The 18,819-nt window shown below is 38.6% G+C and overlaps 1 protein-coding gene across 2 annotated transcripts in view; it reads right to left on the bottom strand.

The window, feature by feature from the left end:
• The window catches only part of si:dkey-61l1.4 (collagen alpha-1(V) chain), a 38,106-nt gene extending 27,029 nt beyond the window's left edge, over positions 1–11,077 (bottom strand). For both annotated transcript variants that reach the window (XR_011035084.1, XM_068311787.1), the window contains exons 1-11: positions 10,914–11,077; positions 9,328–9,669; positions 8,306–8,350; positions 7,140–7,259; positions 4,212–4,250; positions 4,081–4,134; positions 3,890–3,943; positions 3,692–3,799; positions 3,540–3,593; positions 837–890; positions 361–405 (exon numbers count right to left, since the gene is read on the bottom strand). Coding sequence is in view for 1 of the 2 variants with exons in the window: in XM_068311787.1 (XP_068167888.1) it covers positions 361–405; positions 837–890; positions 3,540–3,593; positions 3,692–3,799; positions 3,890–3,943; positions 4,081–4,134; positions 4,212–4,250; positions 7,140–7,259; positions 8,306–8,350; positions 9,328–9,669; positions 10,914–11,006 (1,008 nt within the window). In the remaining variant the exon portion in view is untranslated. The remainder of the gene's footprint in view (positions 1–360; positions 406–836; positions 891–3,539; positions 3,594–3,691; positions 3,800–3,889; positions 3,944–4,080; positions 4,135–4,211; positions 4,251–7,139; positions 7,260–8,305; positions 8,351–9,327; positions 9,670–10,913) is intronic.
• Positions 11,078–18,819: the final 7,742 nt, after the last annotated feature.

An 18,819-nucleotide genomic window follows, 5' to 3' on the forward strand; every position in this document is an offset into this window, starting at 1 on the left:
ATTGAAAATTAGTTTTAGAACAGGTACATTGACAATAACAACAACAAGATTCTCTTGATCAAATAAAAACAAATCATCAAGTAGTTATTTAAGGATTTTTTTAAAGCGCAAAGTATAGTTGTTAGAGATATTTTTCATGCAACAAGCATAGAAGATGTTTGATGTCAATGACTTCCTGGTTTTTGCTTTTACTTCCGGAAAGATGACATCATCTGAGATATTGTTTCTGGCTTGGAATGTTCCTCCCAAGATAGAGAAGTGAAGACTTCTGTTTTGAAGTTTTCACTTTAAACAGAGTTAAAGTTCATACAGAAAGGTAGTTCAGTGTATTAAATTGATTACAGTATTTGATTGTCTTACAGGTGGACCAACGGGGCCATCTTCTCCTGGTTCTCCTTTAGATCCCTGGAAGACATTAAGAAACATCATCAGTAGATCCACACTTTGAGCTACTATTATAGACTGTTGTTAAATCTAGTGGTTTTATAAAAAGTTAAGTTCAGCTTCATTAGACATATACAACATAACATTTATCATTTACTACTGAGCTTAATTTAATTAATAATATCTATATTGACTGGAAAACAGGTAATTTTGTAAGAATTTCATCTTAAATGAATGTTGAATAAGTTAGATAAGCTATAGACTCAACAGGTACAAAAGTAGCTATGACAGCAATAGTTTCATGTAAAACCTCAAGAACTGTGGTTAGGAAGCCATTTCAAACCACTAGAGGGCGCTGCTGACAAATCTCAATAGATTACAGTTTATTACTGTAAAATAGAGGCTCACAGGAGAGCACAATAACACTCACCATAATACCTTTTGGTACTGACCTTTTCCCCATCTCTCCCTCTGTCACCATTCTGTCCAGGCTCACCCATGAAACCCTGCGGTTCAGGTTGTGAAAGAAAACAAAACTGTTTTTTAGAGCAGCGCCCTTCTCTGTGTTTTTACAGTTCATACTCAGAGCTACCTCCTTCAGTCTGTTGGCCACAGAGCAGCGGTTGGCAAATGGGCTCTTTGTCACAAACATTGGTTTCAAAATGACTCCTATAACCCCAGAACCAATCAAAGCTCTGTATTTCTCCACAAACAACCTGAAGGGATAAGCTAATATTTTCAGCAAACATAATGAGCTCCAGTGATACTGATGTCTTATTCAATATCACTGCAATGCAGCATAATGGACTGTGTTGGAATTGATTAATTATTACTATACAACCCACTATATGATATATGGTGTTCACTTTTTTTTAGTATCTGAATGTCTAAATGAATGAAAACACTATAACCTAAAGGACTCTAATTACACTTAGAATTTTTTTTAATCGAGCATGACTTATTATGATGATTGGAACTAGCTGTCTGCTGATTGTCCGAATGGTAATAATGATCAATAATGTATTTTATCAACTGGCACACGATTGAAAGTAAACATATACTGTAAACCTCTATGTTTGTTCATTAATTTACTTCCAGTATAAGCAGTAAGTAAGTGGACCCCTTTGAAAATCTAGCATGAATACAAGAGCCGTCTTTAAAGCATTTACTGTATTGGATAGATAGATAGATATATACTTTATAAATCCCGGAGGAAATTGCACATATCCATATTACTGCAATCCTCTATGACTGACTGGCTTCCTTGCTTCCTTAATTCATGCAACTCCACAATGTTTTATGGAAAGTGGCTTGGTAGATTTTTTGCAACTTGGGGAAATTCCATTTTTGCCAATGCTAAAGGCAACAACAACAAAAAAAAATGAATGGACCTATCAATGTAGTTACCCAGAAGTTAATGGGTAGCTTTTTGTTCCAGGTATAATCTCTCTGCCAAGTTCTGTGAAAGGCTGAAAACGTCACTTCTTTGGTGTAGTTAAAAGAATATGTACTGTAACCTGAAGAGAGGGTTCTGTATGGGTCCTCCCAAAACCTAGGAACCAAGACTTGACCTGGTACCCATAGGGATTAAAGTTTTACAACCCTCAAGTAGGTCCGAAGACTGTTTATCATTGAGTGTGATAGTGGATCAGAGAAGGCCCAGCTAGTGTTGATTATATTATAGACTAACGGGAACGGTGGTCAAAATGCACCCTTTAATGGGGCAACACAGGTGATATTCTCTGCAAATTCAATGAGAACATGATGGAAAATGGACGATGTCACTGTAGAGACAGTGGCAACAAATGAGCAATCTCTTGTCAGCAGGTGACCTTCACAACAAATGGTCAATAAGCAAAAGGGAACATGGTTTCCTCTCACATTATTACAAAAATAACATTCCCGGATCTTTTTGGGTTAACGCCTCTATTACCATCACTATACTTGTTACTACAACTACCACTAGATCAATTAGCTATGGAGCTTGAGAACTTAAAGGGGTCCTATTATAAAAAAATATATTTTTTCAGGTCTCTAAATATAAATAGTGATCCTCACTAATGCTAAAAATTCCTAGAGTCTAGAAAACAAACGCTTCCTGCATCAATAAATATCTGAAAAAATGCAAAATAAATGGGGAAAAAGCTCAGAATAATTACAGCGCCGTGTGTGACATCACACCGGGCGTGATTGACAGAGTGACTGACCTATCCTGAGTCATATTTGATTGTCGACCCGGATATGGGCGTGGACATCACCGAGGAGGAGTTAGTGTGTAGGCTACAGTAGCAGTGTTTGGAAATGACCTGGCTTAAAGCTACACACTGAAAGTTCCTCACAAGCTGTTGAAGTCAGCTAGCATTTCACTAACTAGTTAGCTCCGCTTCAGTCATGTATGTGTGTGTGTTTCTGTGTGTGTGTGCGTAAGGCGGACACACACAGCGTATCCTCAGTGTCAATGCGAACACATAACCAGTGTCATAGCAGATGAAGACGTTACTAAATCAGAACAGAGAAAGCAGCTCCACGCTTAGCGCAGAGAAATTTACAGTTATGTCATGAAAAACAAGAGAGAAAAACACGAGAAAATAAGGGCAAAATACATAGTAAGGAAGTTACTGAAAGTTAAAAACGTTCCGGACAACGACGCTCGGTCGGTAGAGCTTGTTCACGTGGCGCATGTAAACAAAACGCATATGAACCCGAGAGAGAAGGGAGGTGTTGATAGAGAAAATGTAATAACATTTTTAAATTTCATTCTCTGATTTGAAGATGTATTTTTGACCAAAACAAGAAATGAGTGTGGGAAATAAACCAAGACAGATTTATTTTGTTTCCTTACAGATAATTATAAGACAATGCCATTTACACCATCAGTAGAGGCAACACTTATATTAATGAAAATAACAACAGTTACTCTTGTTTCCCTTTTATTGTAACATTAACTAATGAAAAGGAAAGCACGCATTTGAATTAGTATATTGGTGTTTATATTGGTGCATGTCATTTCTTCTGAATCAAAACTGCATTTGACAACATTTGTAAGTTGCTGGCAAAGTGCGTAATTCAGTGCTGATATAGAACTTACTAAGCCTAGTCTTTACTATATGGAATATGTATTATAATAATTAAATTTAATTAAATTTGCCTCTCACCTCATCACCTTTTTCCCCCAATGCAGCTCCTTCTCCTTTAAAACCTCTGGGACCCTGATGGGAATATGTAACGGTAAACATTACCATACATTGCCCAATAATGGTAATGACATGCAGTTCATGTCTAAATAAGTACAGTATAACGTTCTCACCTTTGGGCCAGGTAATCCAGGTGACCCCTGATACCCATCAACTCCTGGTTCACCATTCCTGCCTATCTTCCCTGGGCTACCAGTGACACCTTTGGGCCCAGGGCTACCCTAACAAACAAAAACAATCCCATGTTATTAGGTCACCAAGTGTAATGCATCTACTAATGTAAAAGAAAGGATTTTATTTATAGTGCCTACCATATCTCCTGTGTGTCCTGGTATTCCTCTGTTCCCTAAATCTCCAGGAATACCCTTCGAAAAAACAAAAGAAAGAAAATGGAAAAAAGAAGAAGAAGCAGAAAAGGATATAGAAGCCAAGAAAAAACTGAAAATGAAATGAATGGCATTACGAAAAATTACAACGCGAGCATGACGGATTTTAAACTTACTGGAGGGCCAGGTTTTCCCATTTCGCCCATGGATCCAGGTGGGCCAGGCATCACCTTTAGAGCAAGAAAGATATCAGTCAGTGGTGTTATCTGGTCAAGCATCTCATTCAATCTAATGCTTACCTACTCACCGGCCAGCTAGCTATGAGCATTTGATAGAAGGCAGATCTCTGTGGAGACAAGCAGGGACATTTTGAAGAACAATGCTGTCAATGAACGCAGTTTATCTGTGCATTTGTGACGTTTCTAAACATGAACTTCAACACTGTGTTGGTCCGAGATGGACCTTTCTGCGTGCTTGCCTGTGTGCTGCAGCATGTTGTCATGGTTCTGTATTTCGGATACTTTCTGTTTTATGTTTTAGTGTGTGCGTGTTTGTCTGTGTCTCTCTGTGGCTCCGCCTTGCACTGGCGTCATGCCTAGAGTTTCCCCTGCCTCACGCCCTAAGCCAGCTGGGATAGGCTCTAGAACCCCGCTACCCGTGACAGTGGACGAAGCGGTAGAAAATGGATGGATGTTTGTATTATTTGCTGAAACTGACACCTGGAGCAAGCACAAACAAACTTTTGTTCATCACATCATCACTCCATATAAAATTGCTCTATAAAATACTTAAAAATATATTCTGCTTATGAAAATAACTTCTGACACCATTACGGTAATCCCTCATTGCTCGCTGTTGATGCGTTCCAGGAACCACCTGCAAAAAGTGACATTCTGCGATATAGCAGCAAACTATTTATTTTATTATTTACAGTAATATAATATGTTATGAACCCTCCCCATACTGACATTAAATCACCTTCTATCTGTATCTCCTTTTCCCACACTCTTGTAGACTGTTTCAAGCACTTTTGTGTCTCACACAAGTGCGCTACATTCCGAGAGTCACGGAACGCAGCGCGGGATTACTGCTTTAGAAATAAACATCTACATTAACAAGCACTGGTCAGTAATATTATTTTTCCACAAAAATAAAAATTAAAAGTTAACACTATTGTGTTCTGTACTATAATTCAGTATCACCTATTGTAGTGCTGAACATCGGAAACACTGAGGAACACATGGAGATAACACACATCATTGACTAACAATAACTGATTTCCTACTTGTTCACTGAAATGTTCAGCTCTTATTTTCAAGGTAAGCAGCATTGTGAACACACTATCTTCCTGTAGATTTTTTTGTGCAAATTCCATATTAAAATTTAGTAGAGATAACATCCATTGATAATAGACATGTCATATTTTATATGTTTAGTATACAGTAAACAACATAAGCCATTTTAATTATTCCCCAACAACCCTATATATAAATAATAATTGCTTAGTTTTATGAGATGAATAAGGGAAAAAAAATTAAACTTTGTGAAATGTTTTTCTAAGACAAATATTCATATATTCATCCAATTATTTTGAATGTATTAATAAGCATAGTACTTTTGTATTTTTATTTGTTTGTGTAAAAAAATACTGCATCTTTTGGTCTCAGTGATGTTTTTTTTTTCTGTAGAGAGCAGTGAAGTGAGATCATAAATGGTCACAACTAAATACATGTGATCACATGACCCTGATGGATGTCAGTGCCATATAAGGACTTCAGCAGCAAACAACTTTAATTGTTGCTGGTGGTAAAAGACAGGATAGCGTCCTGCAGTGCACCTTGTCATTCTCTGATGATTGATAAGCTATAGTGCTATGCCGTTTGCTATGTCTGCACTCTGATAATCAGGAGCACTGCTGGATACCTTCAGCACAGAAGAGTCCTTCTGGATTATTACACCACCCAGCTCCGCTGCCCCTAGGTCATATTTGTCTTGGCAATCATTCTGCAGTGGTAGTATGAGAGGACTCGTGCCAACCCTGTCAAGGTAAAACCCATGTTGGCGCAGAGGCCTGGACCTCCCTTAAGTCTCATTGTGACTCTGTGGAAGGAGCAGTAAGAGCCCTCAGTGTGCTTGGAGAGAACGGCAACACTGAGGCCTTTCACTGCCAGAATGACCCAGCTAGTACGGGTGGTCAGAAAGCAAAGCGTGGGTGCCTGACCCACCAATGAGGTCTGGATGGGCTCCAGTTACAATGCAGGGCAGATACTTCAGCTTTCATTAGAGTGTGTGAGAGCATAGAGCTGTGCACATCTGAATTCACTGTGTAGAGATGATTGGTCAGCTCTGCCTGATGTAGGAGCCCAGTCTCCCTCATGTAACTAGCATCAGTTGCAGACTGTGCGACTGCATGATTCCCACATTCTCATGCTTTCACACGGATCAAGAGATAAGTTAAAGCCTGGGTGTAACTTTGGCTGTCCATGTTTGTGTTTCACAACGTGAATGGCTGTTTATTGTTGACCAGCTGCACCCATCATAGATGCAAATAATTCACAGCTATGTAGTGATACTGGTTATTAGATTTGTATATTTTGTTTTTTTCTTTTCCTCAAACTGCAAACACCCTTGAATTATAAGAAGGAGGTTATTCATTTTAACGGTCCCTCCATATTACAATTAAAACTCTTTTTAGCAGCCCATTCCTTTTTCCCTTTCCTATCCACTGTGAAGACATGTCAAATCACTTCCTCATGTTTTATTATTTTTTGTTTCCAAACCCAGTTGTTGCTTCTGACCTGTGAACATGCAGAAAACTTTTGCACTAAAATCAATCATCAACCTCAGCATCAAGAGCAACATTGTCCAATTGTATGTGACTTTTTTTTGTAGATTATTTACATTTCATATCACATTTGCATTTTTAGGAAGTTGTAAGACTTCATCTTACTGTAGTTTTCCAGAAGATCAAACTACTTCAGTGTGCAGTTTTAATTATAAATCATCATAAATCAAAGCCACCCTGGGTGCATTGTGGTATTTAGACTGGGTGACATTAGAGTCAGTAATGGGCTAAATGTGGTGAGGAAACAGAGGGTGTTGGTCTGAGACAACCACATGAGGCAAATTCTACTGGAAATGATGGTGTGTGTGCATTGTACACTGGTGATACAGCAAAGCTAAAATCTTAATGGTTCAGTAAGGATCTAGCAGGAACTTTTGTCATCACACTTACCCTAAAAACTGTCCAGTCCTCTTCAGAGGTCATCCATAGTAAGAGGGTGGGAAGTCCTGGTGGTCCGGGAGGTCCTGGATCTCCTCTCCTGCCCTCCAGTCCTGGAATACCTTGAGAGCCCTAAAGGGGAATCAGTATAAATAAATGTAAAGATGATAAAACCTTTTTAATATTGATGTGAAAATTCGTCATTAACGCTTGTACAGCCACACAATTGGATGGACAGTGTTTGAGAAGGAGTGCCCGCATTTCCTCAGGATATAAAAGCGAAGTAGACAAAGAAACCTTTCAGATAGAGAATATAATTTGGACATTAATCTACTTATCATATAAAACAACCCTCATATCTGAATAGTGTACGTATGAATATATCCAATCCTTGTTGAAAGTGTGGTGACATGTTTGTGTACCAGTGCAGATGAGTTAAAATGAGCATCCCTACAGCGAATGAACTTTTGATTTATTTGTAGTAAAGTTTTCATCCTGCTTGCTTTCATCGCTGAAATGACACTCTGCTACCATCTCTATATGTAAACATAGGTGGAAACAGATTTCCACAAAGCAGATTAACAGGTTCTAACAAGACGAAGTTTGTGGAGTGTTACTCCAATTCTTACTGCCGGTCAGCAAGGGCAGACAAAGTCTATTTGAGTAAGTTGGTGCTTAACACACCTGAACGTGTGAGTAAGATGTCAGTTTGATTTGATGTTAATGTGAAAGAAGCATTTTCACAATGGTTCATCCTTCATCCATCAAGTCAAAGTCAAATGAAAATCCATTACTATAGTTTATGTCGCTGATAAACCTGTTGAAAAATGTTCCACTTTTTCATGTCAGAAGAGGTGAAGAAAATCCTTCATCTGGTCCTTTTATCCAGATAATGTCCTGAATCTAATAATTCCTTTTATGGCACGTCTTATATCCTGTCATCCAACCTGATGAGGCTCACTGATTCAAGATAATACTGTAGATGGTGGGTAAAGTGTAGTAAAACCAGAACATTATTGTGCTCTGAGTAACTCCACATGCCAACTATATCTTCACGCACCATGATTTTTACTTTCAACACAGTTTAATCCTTAAACTGCTCCAGAGTATGTCTCTTCATTAGATTGTCAGAGCTGGAAAAGAAGAAAAAAACCGTATTCATTTATTTAATGTCTTACCTTATCACCTTTTAGTCCAATGTAACCCTCTCTTCCAGTACATCCCTATAAGAAAAAAACGATATTTGGTTATTTTTACCATGAGTATGAAGCTAATTGCAACAACTGATCTGATTTTGTGGTGGTTGCATGCTAAAAGGGTCACCGTGGCTACTCTATTACATCATTAAAGCAATTTGCTTTTAAAGCTATCGCTACACCATGTAATATAAAAACCAACGTGAGTCATTTTCCATGTCGTTCAACTGCCTCACTGTTTGCAACGACTGACCATCACATCCATTTAAAACCAGCACACCAACCCACTAAAGAAAGGTCACATGGCAGAGTATGCAAGAAACTTCATAATGATATTCGAGTACCACCCAAAGACCGGTTTGTGGCCCTTCTCTGTTTTTAAGGTTTACAGAAAGTATTAGCATTCTGGAAAATATGGCTGAGAAAGATGGGATTCGAACAACTACAACTCCATATGACAATATAATCCAAGGTGATTGAAGGTGATTTGAAATGCTAATAAAGGAGGTTAAGAGAAGAGGGTCAAAGCTGATGTTTGTATCATAATATAGATCATTTTATGTATTTAGTGCAGATGGATTGGTTTGGTTGACAGTCACAGGGAAGGCTGACACGTTGTGGAGTGAGATTACACGGTAAATTACTGGATGTATCGGGGGTGTGGGCTGGACAGGGGATGGGGAGGTGAACTGTTGCCTCTGTGCCATCCCATATTAATGGGTAGGGTTATGTTGGGATGGACAACTTGTGTGAAACCTCTCAAACTAGTAAGAAACTGAGCTTTTGCTCGAGGCTACCTCTTCCTGTTGGACCAATTTATGAAAAGTGAGACAATGACAACTGATAATTTGGTCTTTTTATGGTGACAATGACCAAACAACTGCCTCATCCTTAAGAGATTAACATACAGTATATCTCCAGTGTTTCATTGCCGTCTGAGGTATAAAAAAAACCTCCCTGAATTCATGTTTGTTTTACTAACTCCATTCTGAAGAGATACTTACTGTCTTTCCCTGTTGCCCCCTCGGACCAGAATGACCTTTGAGCATTCTGTAGATCCGGTGGTCAGATCCATAAAGAATATTCCCTGCTTCAATGTCAGGTATAGATGTCGTATCAAACTGTTGTGGTAGAGGATCGAGGAGTTTGAGTTCAGTAATTGTGACTGAGTTTGTCTCTTCGATAATTTCGTCTGACACTGAATCTCCAGACAGCTGAATATCACGAAGTGCTTCTTCTTTTATGGGCGTCAACATGTTGGGTTCATCATCAAGTGTAAAGCCATGGCTTTGGACTGCCACATCTTGGTGGGTGGACTCCAAAGGGTTTCTATTGGATGTGTAATCCTAGAAAAAAAGCAAAACATACAAAGACAAATGGGTAGACCAAGAAAGTGGGATGCTGCCTGCTTAAACCCTTGTTCATGGTAATTGAAGACAGTGTTCTCAAGTCTTTCAGTGACAGTGCTGCTCTTCTGAAGTCCACTAATGTAAAGAAATTCCACACTATTGCTTTTTTTTTTCAACAAAATTCTAAGTGTGAGATGGGGACCTTCCTGATGAGACGCTGGGTCTCTTGCCAGTACCCCTCACTTAATCTGAAGCAAATATAATTAAATATTTCTGATTACCCCATTCAATTTTGGCTCCAATTCAAAAGTGATGTAGAAAGTAAGACATTGTAAAAACATGATGACGGCACAGCAGGAGACAGAAATGTGATTAAGTCTGAAGCTCCTGCATTTCAAAAACCACCTGGCACATAAATGAAAGGACTGTGATGCTCAGCTGAGCTGAGCCGTATTAGGAGTTGCAAAATACACACATGAATTCTTCTTATTCAGCAGCACACAAAGCTCCTTTATCCTGGACAAGCTGTCATTGTTGCCACAAGAAGATACTTGATCATGCTGCACCTGAGAATATTTGTCCAGTTAATCTCCCACATGCCCCACATCACTTATGCTCTGGCATTCTGAGACCAATGTATGAAATAGTTAAGGCTCAATAACAAAGTAAATCCTATACAAACATTTACGCATACCATGAACACAGCAGAGACAGTGTGGCTCAATTAAATACTTTTTTAGAGAATTTATTAAGTCATCTGATGATAGTTTTAGTCAGTGATCCTGATCAGATGAATTGTCATGACAAAACATAATTTTCTATTATCGCATCTTTTGTACGCAGCATCTTCTCAATTGTTGGCAAGGAAGGGATCTCCTGTGCAGCTGCATAAACATCCCATCATCTGCAGCTGTACAGTAGGAGGAGGGTAGTGACACTGAAATGTGTTAACACAGTGTAGAAAGTGAACCATTTTAGTAGCATCATGATTAAATGGAGGAGCAGTAACAATTTTTTCACATCAGTTCACTGACAAAAAGATCAACTTTTTTAAAGCGATCCACTGCTATTTAAGTCGTGTCAAAAATAATTGGGAGCAAAATTTTAGAAACCATTCTGAGGATCATAAAGTGAGAATCCACTAGCAGAAGGATGTTGTCCAATCACTGAAAGCCTCTTCCTGATTCATTTATATTACACCAACTTGCATCTCTTTGCTCTGCTCCCCTAAGCCTACATACCTGATCTGTTTGCTGTCCATCCACCGTCAGGCTCCAGTAGACTGGGTCCTGCAGCAAAAGGCAGGACAGCACACGGATTAATGAGATCCACATGTCTGCAGCATGTCCTCCCTGGCTGGAGCAGTGCGTAGAGTCAAACGGCGCCAAGAGTACATATGCAGTTCACTGGTGCTGTCAGAGCGAGAGCTGCAGACTTTTCCCCTCCTCCAGCTTTTTCCTACAGAACCAACAGAGACCCACCCAAGGTTCTGCTGCCACACACATCGCATGACAACTGTCACACCCAAAAATATTCAACCATGAAAAGGTACCATGTATGTCTCATGTGCACAGAGAAGACACTTTAGTAGTCAAAAGATCAAAACCTCATCACAAACCCATAACTCAAACTCACACACTTTAAATACTCTGGACTTTTCTTATTGAGGTATTTTTGTTTCTTCTGGAAGTGACATTATAATCCCCAGAGTATTCCTGCCCACTATATAAAATCTTCATTTGAATTCCTATTTTCTTCATGTCTCATCACTCTTTAAAGATTCACCCACTTCATCAATGAACAGCTTCATTGATGAAACTTGGACACCCAAGTAAAGAGATACGTCTTGTTGATGCTCAAGACAAATTAACTTTTCATCTCCCTGAAGAGTCAAACTAGTCAGTACATATCATTTTAGTATACCAGACCTTGCGTGTTTCAGCTAGTGTCTACTGATTGAAATTGCATTTTACTAATTAGAATGGGACTCAGCAGAGTACACACCTCCACCAAAGTATTAAAAAAAAACACGTTCTACATCAACTCGATCTATATAAAAATTTAAATCTTAAAATGAAACATAGCCGTCTGAATGTAGTTCACAAATTTGAAAAATCTCCATTATCTCAGCTGGGAGATACTGGATACTTGTTTCTGGTACTGTTAGTTACTGCTTAACAAAAAGACAATGATCAGCCTCCATATTTTTTTGTCTTTTTTGTTGTTGTTGTTGTTTTTTTCCATTGTGATATGGATTGTTTCCAAATTCCAAAATAAAAGACGGTGATTCCACCAATTTGTCTCAGTATGATCTGTAACTCTCTGGATTCCATGCAAAATTGCGTGCTTTTCATGTCTCATCCTTCAAAAAATTATGTGAGGATAAGTAGTTGGAAAATCAATCAATCAATCAATCAATCAATCAGTCAATCAATCAATCAATCAATCACTGAACCTTTATTTGCACATCACTTAATCACATCAGCAGGTATTTCATACTGGTCAACCTCCCAGAGGACATACACTGACTGTACTGAAGAGCTGCAGCTTTGCCTTGACTTGATTTTAGAATAGTTTGTCATATATTTGTGACCAGTCCCATTTCTCACACCTGGTGGTTATGGAGGACCTCCTCATGTTACATGTTTTTTATCATGTTCTTTAAGCACATACGTGCAAGAGAGACAAATTGTGTGTGCTTCCGTGTTGTCCATGTTTGAAGCAACGATGGATCAGACATCCAGGGACAAAGCAATCAATCATCACCTGACTGCCGGTACCCTCAGCCCCTACAGAGCTGGCTTCTTTTCAAATGTGCCAAAGTTCCCAATAATTTGACACATTTAAAATATTTTTAACATTAATTGGATTATGTTGAAAATATTTATGTCGGTGTGAATGCCCAGGGCTGTGCTGGGCTGCTCCAGGAATTATCCAGTGGGTTGGAGGAGCTTGTGATCGGAGGGCATTTCTGTCATTCTGACCTTTGAACAGCTGGGGTGGAGCCCAGGGGCACGAATGCGAGCCTTAACAGTGTAGAACTATAAATCATCACCACAGATACAGACAAAACAAAGGTCACAAAATGTTTGTCCCACTTTCCTATTCTTTCTATCTTCAATGGCTTCAATAATCTGGGACTTGTGCACTATTACATAAGCATAATCTCCCTATATGAGGCACCAACTCATGAGTGGTGCTCATGAACATTTCTATTTTCCTGCATCCATGAACACTCCTTCCTTCCTCCTTCTTTCCTCCACCAAACATAGATCAGTATCTGCTGACCTCTAGTCTCAGAGATGGGTCAGCAGGGCAAGCAGATCCTAGATTGGTCAGCTCTGGAGTTGCCGGGTCTGAGTTCGACAAAGATATGGAGGAGCAGTCACCGAGGTCATTTCATTAGTCTAAGAGGATGAGGATTACTGCTGCATTCAATCACTTTTCATTCTTTTGTTGATTGCATTACCCCTAACAACAGGAAATCAGAAATTATGCTTTCCACATTTTATTGACCTGTCTCCATCAGGACATGATGGATGAAGCTGAACTCGATCGGTATAGTCATACACTGTACAATCACAATATTCTTTACAATAATTGCAATAACATTTATTATTTTACAATCTTCAGTAAATAATCTTTAGATCTGTGGTTTGTGTGTGTGTGTGCACTGTTGTGCAACCCAATTTTGATCAAATAAATGATCTATTTCTTTAGTTTTATGACAGATCAAAATGTTTGGTGTAACAAACGCTCTTCATTTGAATAAATGTGTGCACCAGAGGAAAAATATGAATGAATGAATGAATGAATGCATGCATGAATGGTAATTGTAAAAACAAATGAGGCACTATGTAGCTGTCTGCTAACTAAAGGAACAAACACACAATCTAATCAAGGCAGATCTGTTGGACAAATTCCGTATTCCATATTCATAGCACCATCTCTGTACACATATGTCTATGTTTCTGCCTGCTAAAATGTAAAAGAAGAACACTAAACATGTCTTGATGTGGAGCTCGGCATGGAACCAGCACTAGTAGTCTGACACACAGGACAAGAAGAACTGACCCAGAACAAAGGGAGGCCCACGCTATATATACACAAGGTGAGATAGAGATCAGGTGTAAACAAGCAAGGTACTTGGAATAACAGGAGAGATTTCAAAATAAAATAGGAAGCCATGAGACAAATAGTTCTGTTGTGACACAAACACAAGCACAGGAACACAGGCCTAGAAACAACATGGTAAGCTAAGTTGATTAGGTTGTGACTTTCCATGTAACCTGAATTTTCTTGGCTCTAGATTCAATATGCAGTTTAATTTGATACTTTGATGGATGGAGGATAATTTTGTGTACCTCCTCTGGGCTTCAACACTAATCAACCATTTGTATTAAGAAAAGTGTGACTCCTCTGGGGTGATTAATGGGCCAAATGGACTCTGGAATACAAAAAATACCTCTCTTCTGTCTCTTTGCACTTCAACTTCATCACCTTGCATTTGTTCCTGTCATGCTTCCATTGCCAGTGTGACTCCAGTCACACATGACTAAGCTCTGATAATGTGATGAGAGAGAATTCGTGAGGCTTGAGCGTCATTCCTATGTCATGCAAAAATGTGAGTACAATTACTCTACACTGCACTGGGGTGTATGATGGCTTGTATGCTAGGTCTGACAGTAAGGAGAGAGAAACTGATCTATACAGCTTGGCAAGACAGAGAGAAAGAGATGGCAAGAATGTGCAGCAGGTTAGGCTGATTAAGGATAGGGATAGGGACGAATCACATTGATGAAGTTGTGAAAATAATGACAGGGGCCATGGTTACAGAGTTGTGTAACATCACTCATCAGTGACCATTCAGTATTACATAACACTGCTCTGAAATGAGAGCAAACTCTCTCTCTCTCTCTCTCTCTCTCTCTCTCTCTCTCTCTCTCTCTCTCTCTCTCTCTCTCTCTCTCTCTCTCTCTCTATATATATATATATATATATATATATATATATATATATATATATGTGTGCTTTATTGTACGTGCTAGATTTTTTTGTGATTCAGGGTCAATCATTTGCATTTTGCACTATCTAGTATCTGATCTGATCTCATTCTGGTTTTATTCTGGGTCAGTGCACTGACGGAGAAACACAATACTTAATGTCAAAAAAGAAAAAATAGACGCAAAAAACACCAATGACCACTGTAAAGTAAACTCTATACACAGGGAAACTCTTTAATATTACCTGCATAATACTCATAATTTACAATCTTTATTCCAGACTTTAACCTTATGGAACACATAAAGCTCCAAGAACCTCCAAATTCTCCACATTCTGTGAGACTGACCCTAAAATATTTCCTCATTTCCCTTCTAACAAGAATAATAAAGAGATGAAGGGTTGGCTCTGTCTTATAGTAACCCAATACTCTATCTGCATTAACCTGAAATGCCCAATTATTATACAGACTTTTTCACTTATTCAGAAATCATATTATGAATTAAGGTCTAACATTTGTGAAACTGACACCAAATCCATAACAGAAAGTCCAGTCGAACTCATTTTCTGTCATCTGCAACAAAAGCACTTCTTTGTTCCCTGTTGGTTCCTTTACAATGAAAGTAATGAAAAGTCTTTGAGCAGACAAAGGTTTTTATATGGAAGTGGTACATAAAGGATTATTTGGAATACATATAACTGTAGGAGAGGAATCAAGGCTCATGCATAGAAACCCAAAAAACACCTGGGGCCGTTTGGTCATAAGTCAGTCTTGTTCTTTCCTTGATGTTCAGTCAAAATCATAGCTTTTCAATGTTTGGCTCATGAAAATAGTAATATTGAACTACGTAAACATTGTAACATTATTGAACAACTAATGGGTTTTTGTCCTTTCAGGGCTAAACAGGAAACAAAAACTTATCAGACCCTCTGCACAGCTCTGAGAGCTATCCATCCAAAAAAAAATCCATTGTTTCACACCATTGAATGTGAGGAGAAGGGAGACAGTAGAGAGCTACTAGTACAGGACATGTGCAGCAGCATAAAAATTAACTGGAAGGTCTTTCGATGCTTATTGGGACAGCCTGCTGCTCTGTAACCAAGAAGATCACAAAACAGATATCGTTCATGTTTAACATATGAGGTGTTCCCGCAGTAAAGATAGGATATCCTGTCATTTTAAGAGCCACCAAACTTGATTACAGACTTTTCTGGGTCCATGCTGAAATGTTGTTTTTCTCTTTGGTTCAAAGGATTCAGTGTAGAGTTATTCTCTTGGTGATTACAGGACCCTGGGAGGATCACGTATCTTATGAAGGCAAATACAAGGTTTAAGTTTCGTATAATGGTAACCGAGAAATGACATTTAAAAGCTAAATCACGACATTTTAGTGTCACTCTGTAGTTGGAAATGTTCCTCCGTCTGAGGGTCTAAAAGTTGTTTCAGTTTTTTAGACTTTCATGGATGGAGGATAAATTTTATATATATATATATATATATATATATATATATATATATATATATATATATATATATATATATATATATATATATATATATATATATATATATATATATATATATATATATATATATATATGATTCTGGGTGTCCACACACATTTTCTTTTTACCTGGCTTTGTGGGATGTCCTGATAGATGTCCTTGGCTCACCTTCATCATGGATTATTTTGTGGGAACAAGATATCACAGTTGGAACTACTGTCAATTTTAACAGAAATTCATAAATAGTACCATCTCAGCCCACTTTATTCAGCTCCCAGGGATACCTGAATAACATTTAAGGCCAAAGCCCAATTTTCTATAATCATAAATAGAACCATTCAACTTCTGGGATGTCTCCAAACTTATTTTTTAGCTGTTTCTTATAAACCTGCTAATGTTACACCAATAGCTATTTTCTTCTGTCACTCCTGACAACCAGGTGAATAATTTATATTGATGATGGTTGTTAATGTTCTCTACTGTAGGGATATGACCAGAGATCTTAACTGTATTTGCCAACCAATTTTATCTTTTCACGCCATTTCTTCATGTTTTGACTATACAAAAGTACTGGTAAGAGGATCTATGTATTGGAATTGGCTAACAGCATCTATATCAGCTTAAACCTTGAAAAAAGCCTAAGGACATCCAACAGTAATTATTTATTTACTGTAATCAATCAATTACTCCTCAACTTGGAAATACTTTTTCATGGTTTCTTTTAGAAATTTTTATTTGTGGCACTTATCCTCCAGACACAGCCTCAGCTGGACGTACTCTGAGCTGCTCCCTTTTCTTATTGCTCAGCTATGGGAGCTGAGTTACATCAATAGACTGCTGGTCTGCTGACAGTGCAGACTTGGATGGGTGCCCTGACCTGCTGTCATCGGGCGCTGCAGCAGACACTTTGATGTGACATGAGAGCAAAACACAGATCAGCTTCAGTCACCACTCCAGATCCAACAGAGATGATAATGTCACGCTGTCTGCATGTTACAGAACACAGGAGGAGGTCCCTCCCAACAGAACCCTGTATTCATTATTTAATCAGTTTCAGTAGGACAATATATACAGTAGAGACAGGGGTATGACCAGACTAGACACTGAGCAATCAGCAACAGAAACAGAGGTGCATCGGAAACACTACCAGTCTCTTCTCTATACTATTCATGATGTAGTCCAGAACAGAAACACAGGTTTCTGACCAGTCCCAAGAAACTGGAGCAGGTGGCGTTTCGGTGGTGCAACAACAGTGCCACTCTGTGGTTCAATCTGGTACTACAATTCAACAGCACGTTCGTAAAATTCATTTAATGTAGTTTGTATTGGATGTGAACCTGTAAAACGAGTGACGTCACACCATTGCCCCATTTATGACTAAATATTAATATATGGAATTTACATGAAATGTATGAAATGCCTTCAGCGTGTTGTTTCTTCTCTCATAGATAGATAGATAGATAGATAGATAGATAGATAGATAGATAGATAGATAGATAGATAGATAGATAGATAGATAGATAGATAGATAGATAGATAGATAGATAGATAGATAGATAGATAGATAGATAGATAGATAGATAGATAGATAGATAGATAGATAGATAGATAGATAGATAGATAGATACTTTATTAATCCCGGAGGAAATTGCATATATCCACTGCTCAGGCATTACATAACAAATAATACTGGATAAACACCAGGAGAAAAGGAAACATTGACATCACAGGACATACCACAAGACATACATTACACTAACAGACAGACACATGCAGCACTAACAGGACTTATATACTAAACTATAACTAAAATATAAACAGTATAAAATTTAAAAATATTACAGTATTAAAATATTAACAGTATAAAATAAAATCTAAACAGTATAAAATTGAATTAAAATATAAAACAGCATAAAAAATAAATAAATTATTTATATATATATATATATATATATATATATATATATATATATATATATACACAACAGTATAAAATTAAATTTAAATTAAATTAAATTAAATCCATATTCAACCCCGTGCTGACCTCGCCACCTCCCCCCCGCTCCTCCTGAGAGAGTCATTGTACCCCCTGATGGCACGGGGCACGAAGGAGGACCTCAGCCTCTCTGTGGAGGCGCTGTGTGACAGCAGTCTGCCGCTGAAGGTGCTTCTCTGCTGGGAGAAGGTGGTGTGTAGGGGGTGCCTGGTGTTGTTCATGATGGCCTTAATTTTAGACATGGTCCTGCTCTCCAGAAGCATATCCACAGAGTCCAGGCTCAGCCCGACCACTGAGCCCGCTCTGCGGATGAGTCTGTTCAGACGGTCCATATCTCTTTTCCTGGCCCCCCCACCCCAACACACAATGGCGTATGACAGCACACTGGAGACTACGGACTGATAGAACATGAAAAGGAGCTTAGGACAGATGTTGAAGGAGGCCAGCCTCCTTAGGAAGTACATCCTGCTCTGCCCCTTCTTGTACACACAGTCCGAGTTGAGTGACCAGTCCGGTCTGCTGTCTAGCTGCAGTCCCAAGTACTTATAGTTACCTACCACCTCCACCTCACTGCCTTTGATGATCACCGGCTGTGGAGAGGGAGGTGCCCGCCGGAAATCCAGAACCATCTCCTTTGTCTTGGA

This window comes from Antennarius striatus, chromosome 3 (assembly GCF_040054535.1).
Source record: "Antennarius striatus isolate MH-2024 chromosome 3, ASM4005453v1, whole genome shotgun sequence".
NCBI lineage: Eukaryota > Metazoa > Chordata > Actinopteri > Lophiiformes > Antennariidae > Antennarius > Antennarius striatus.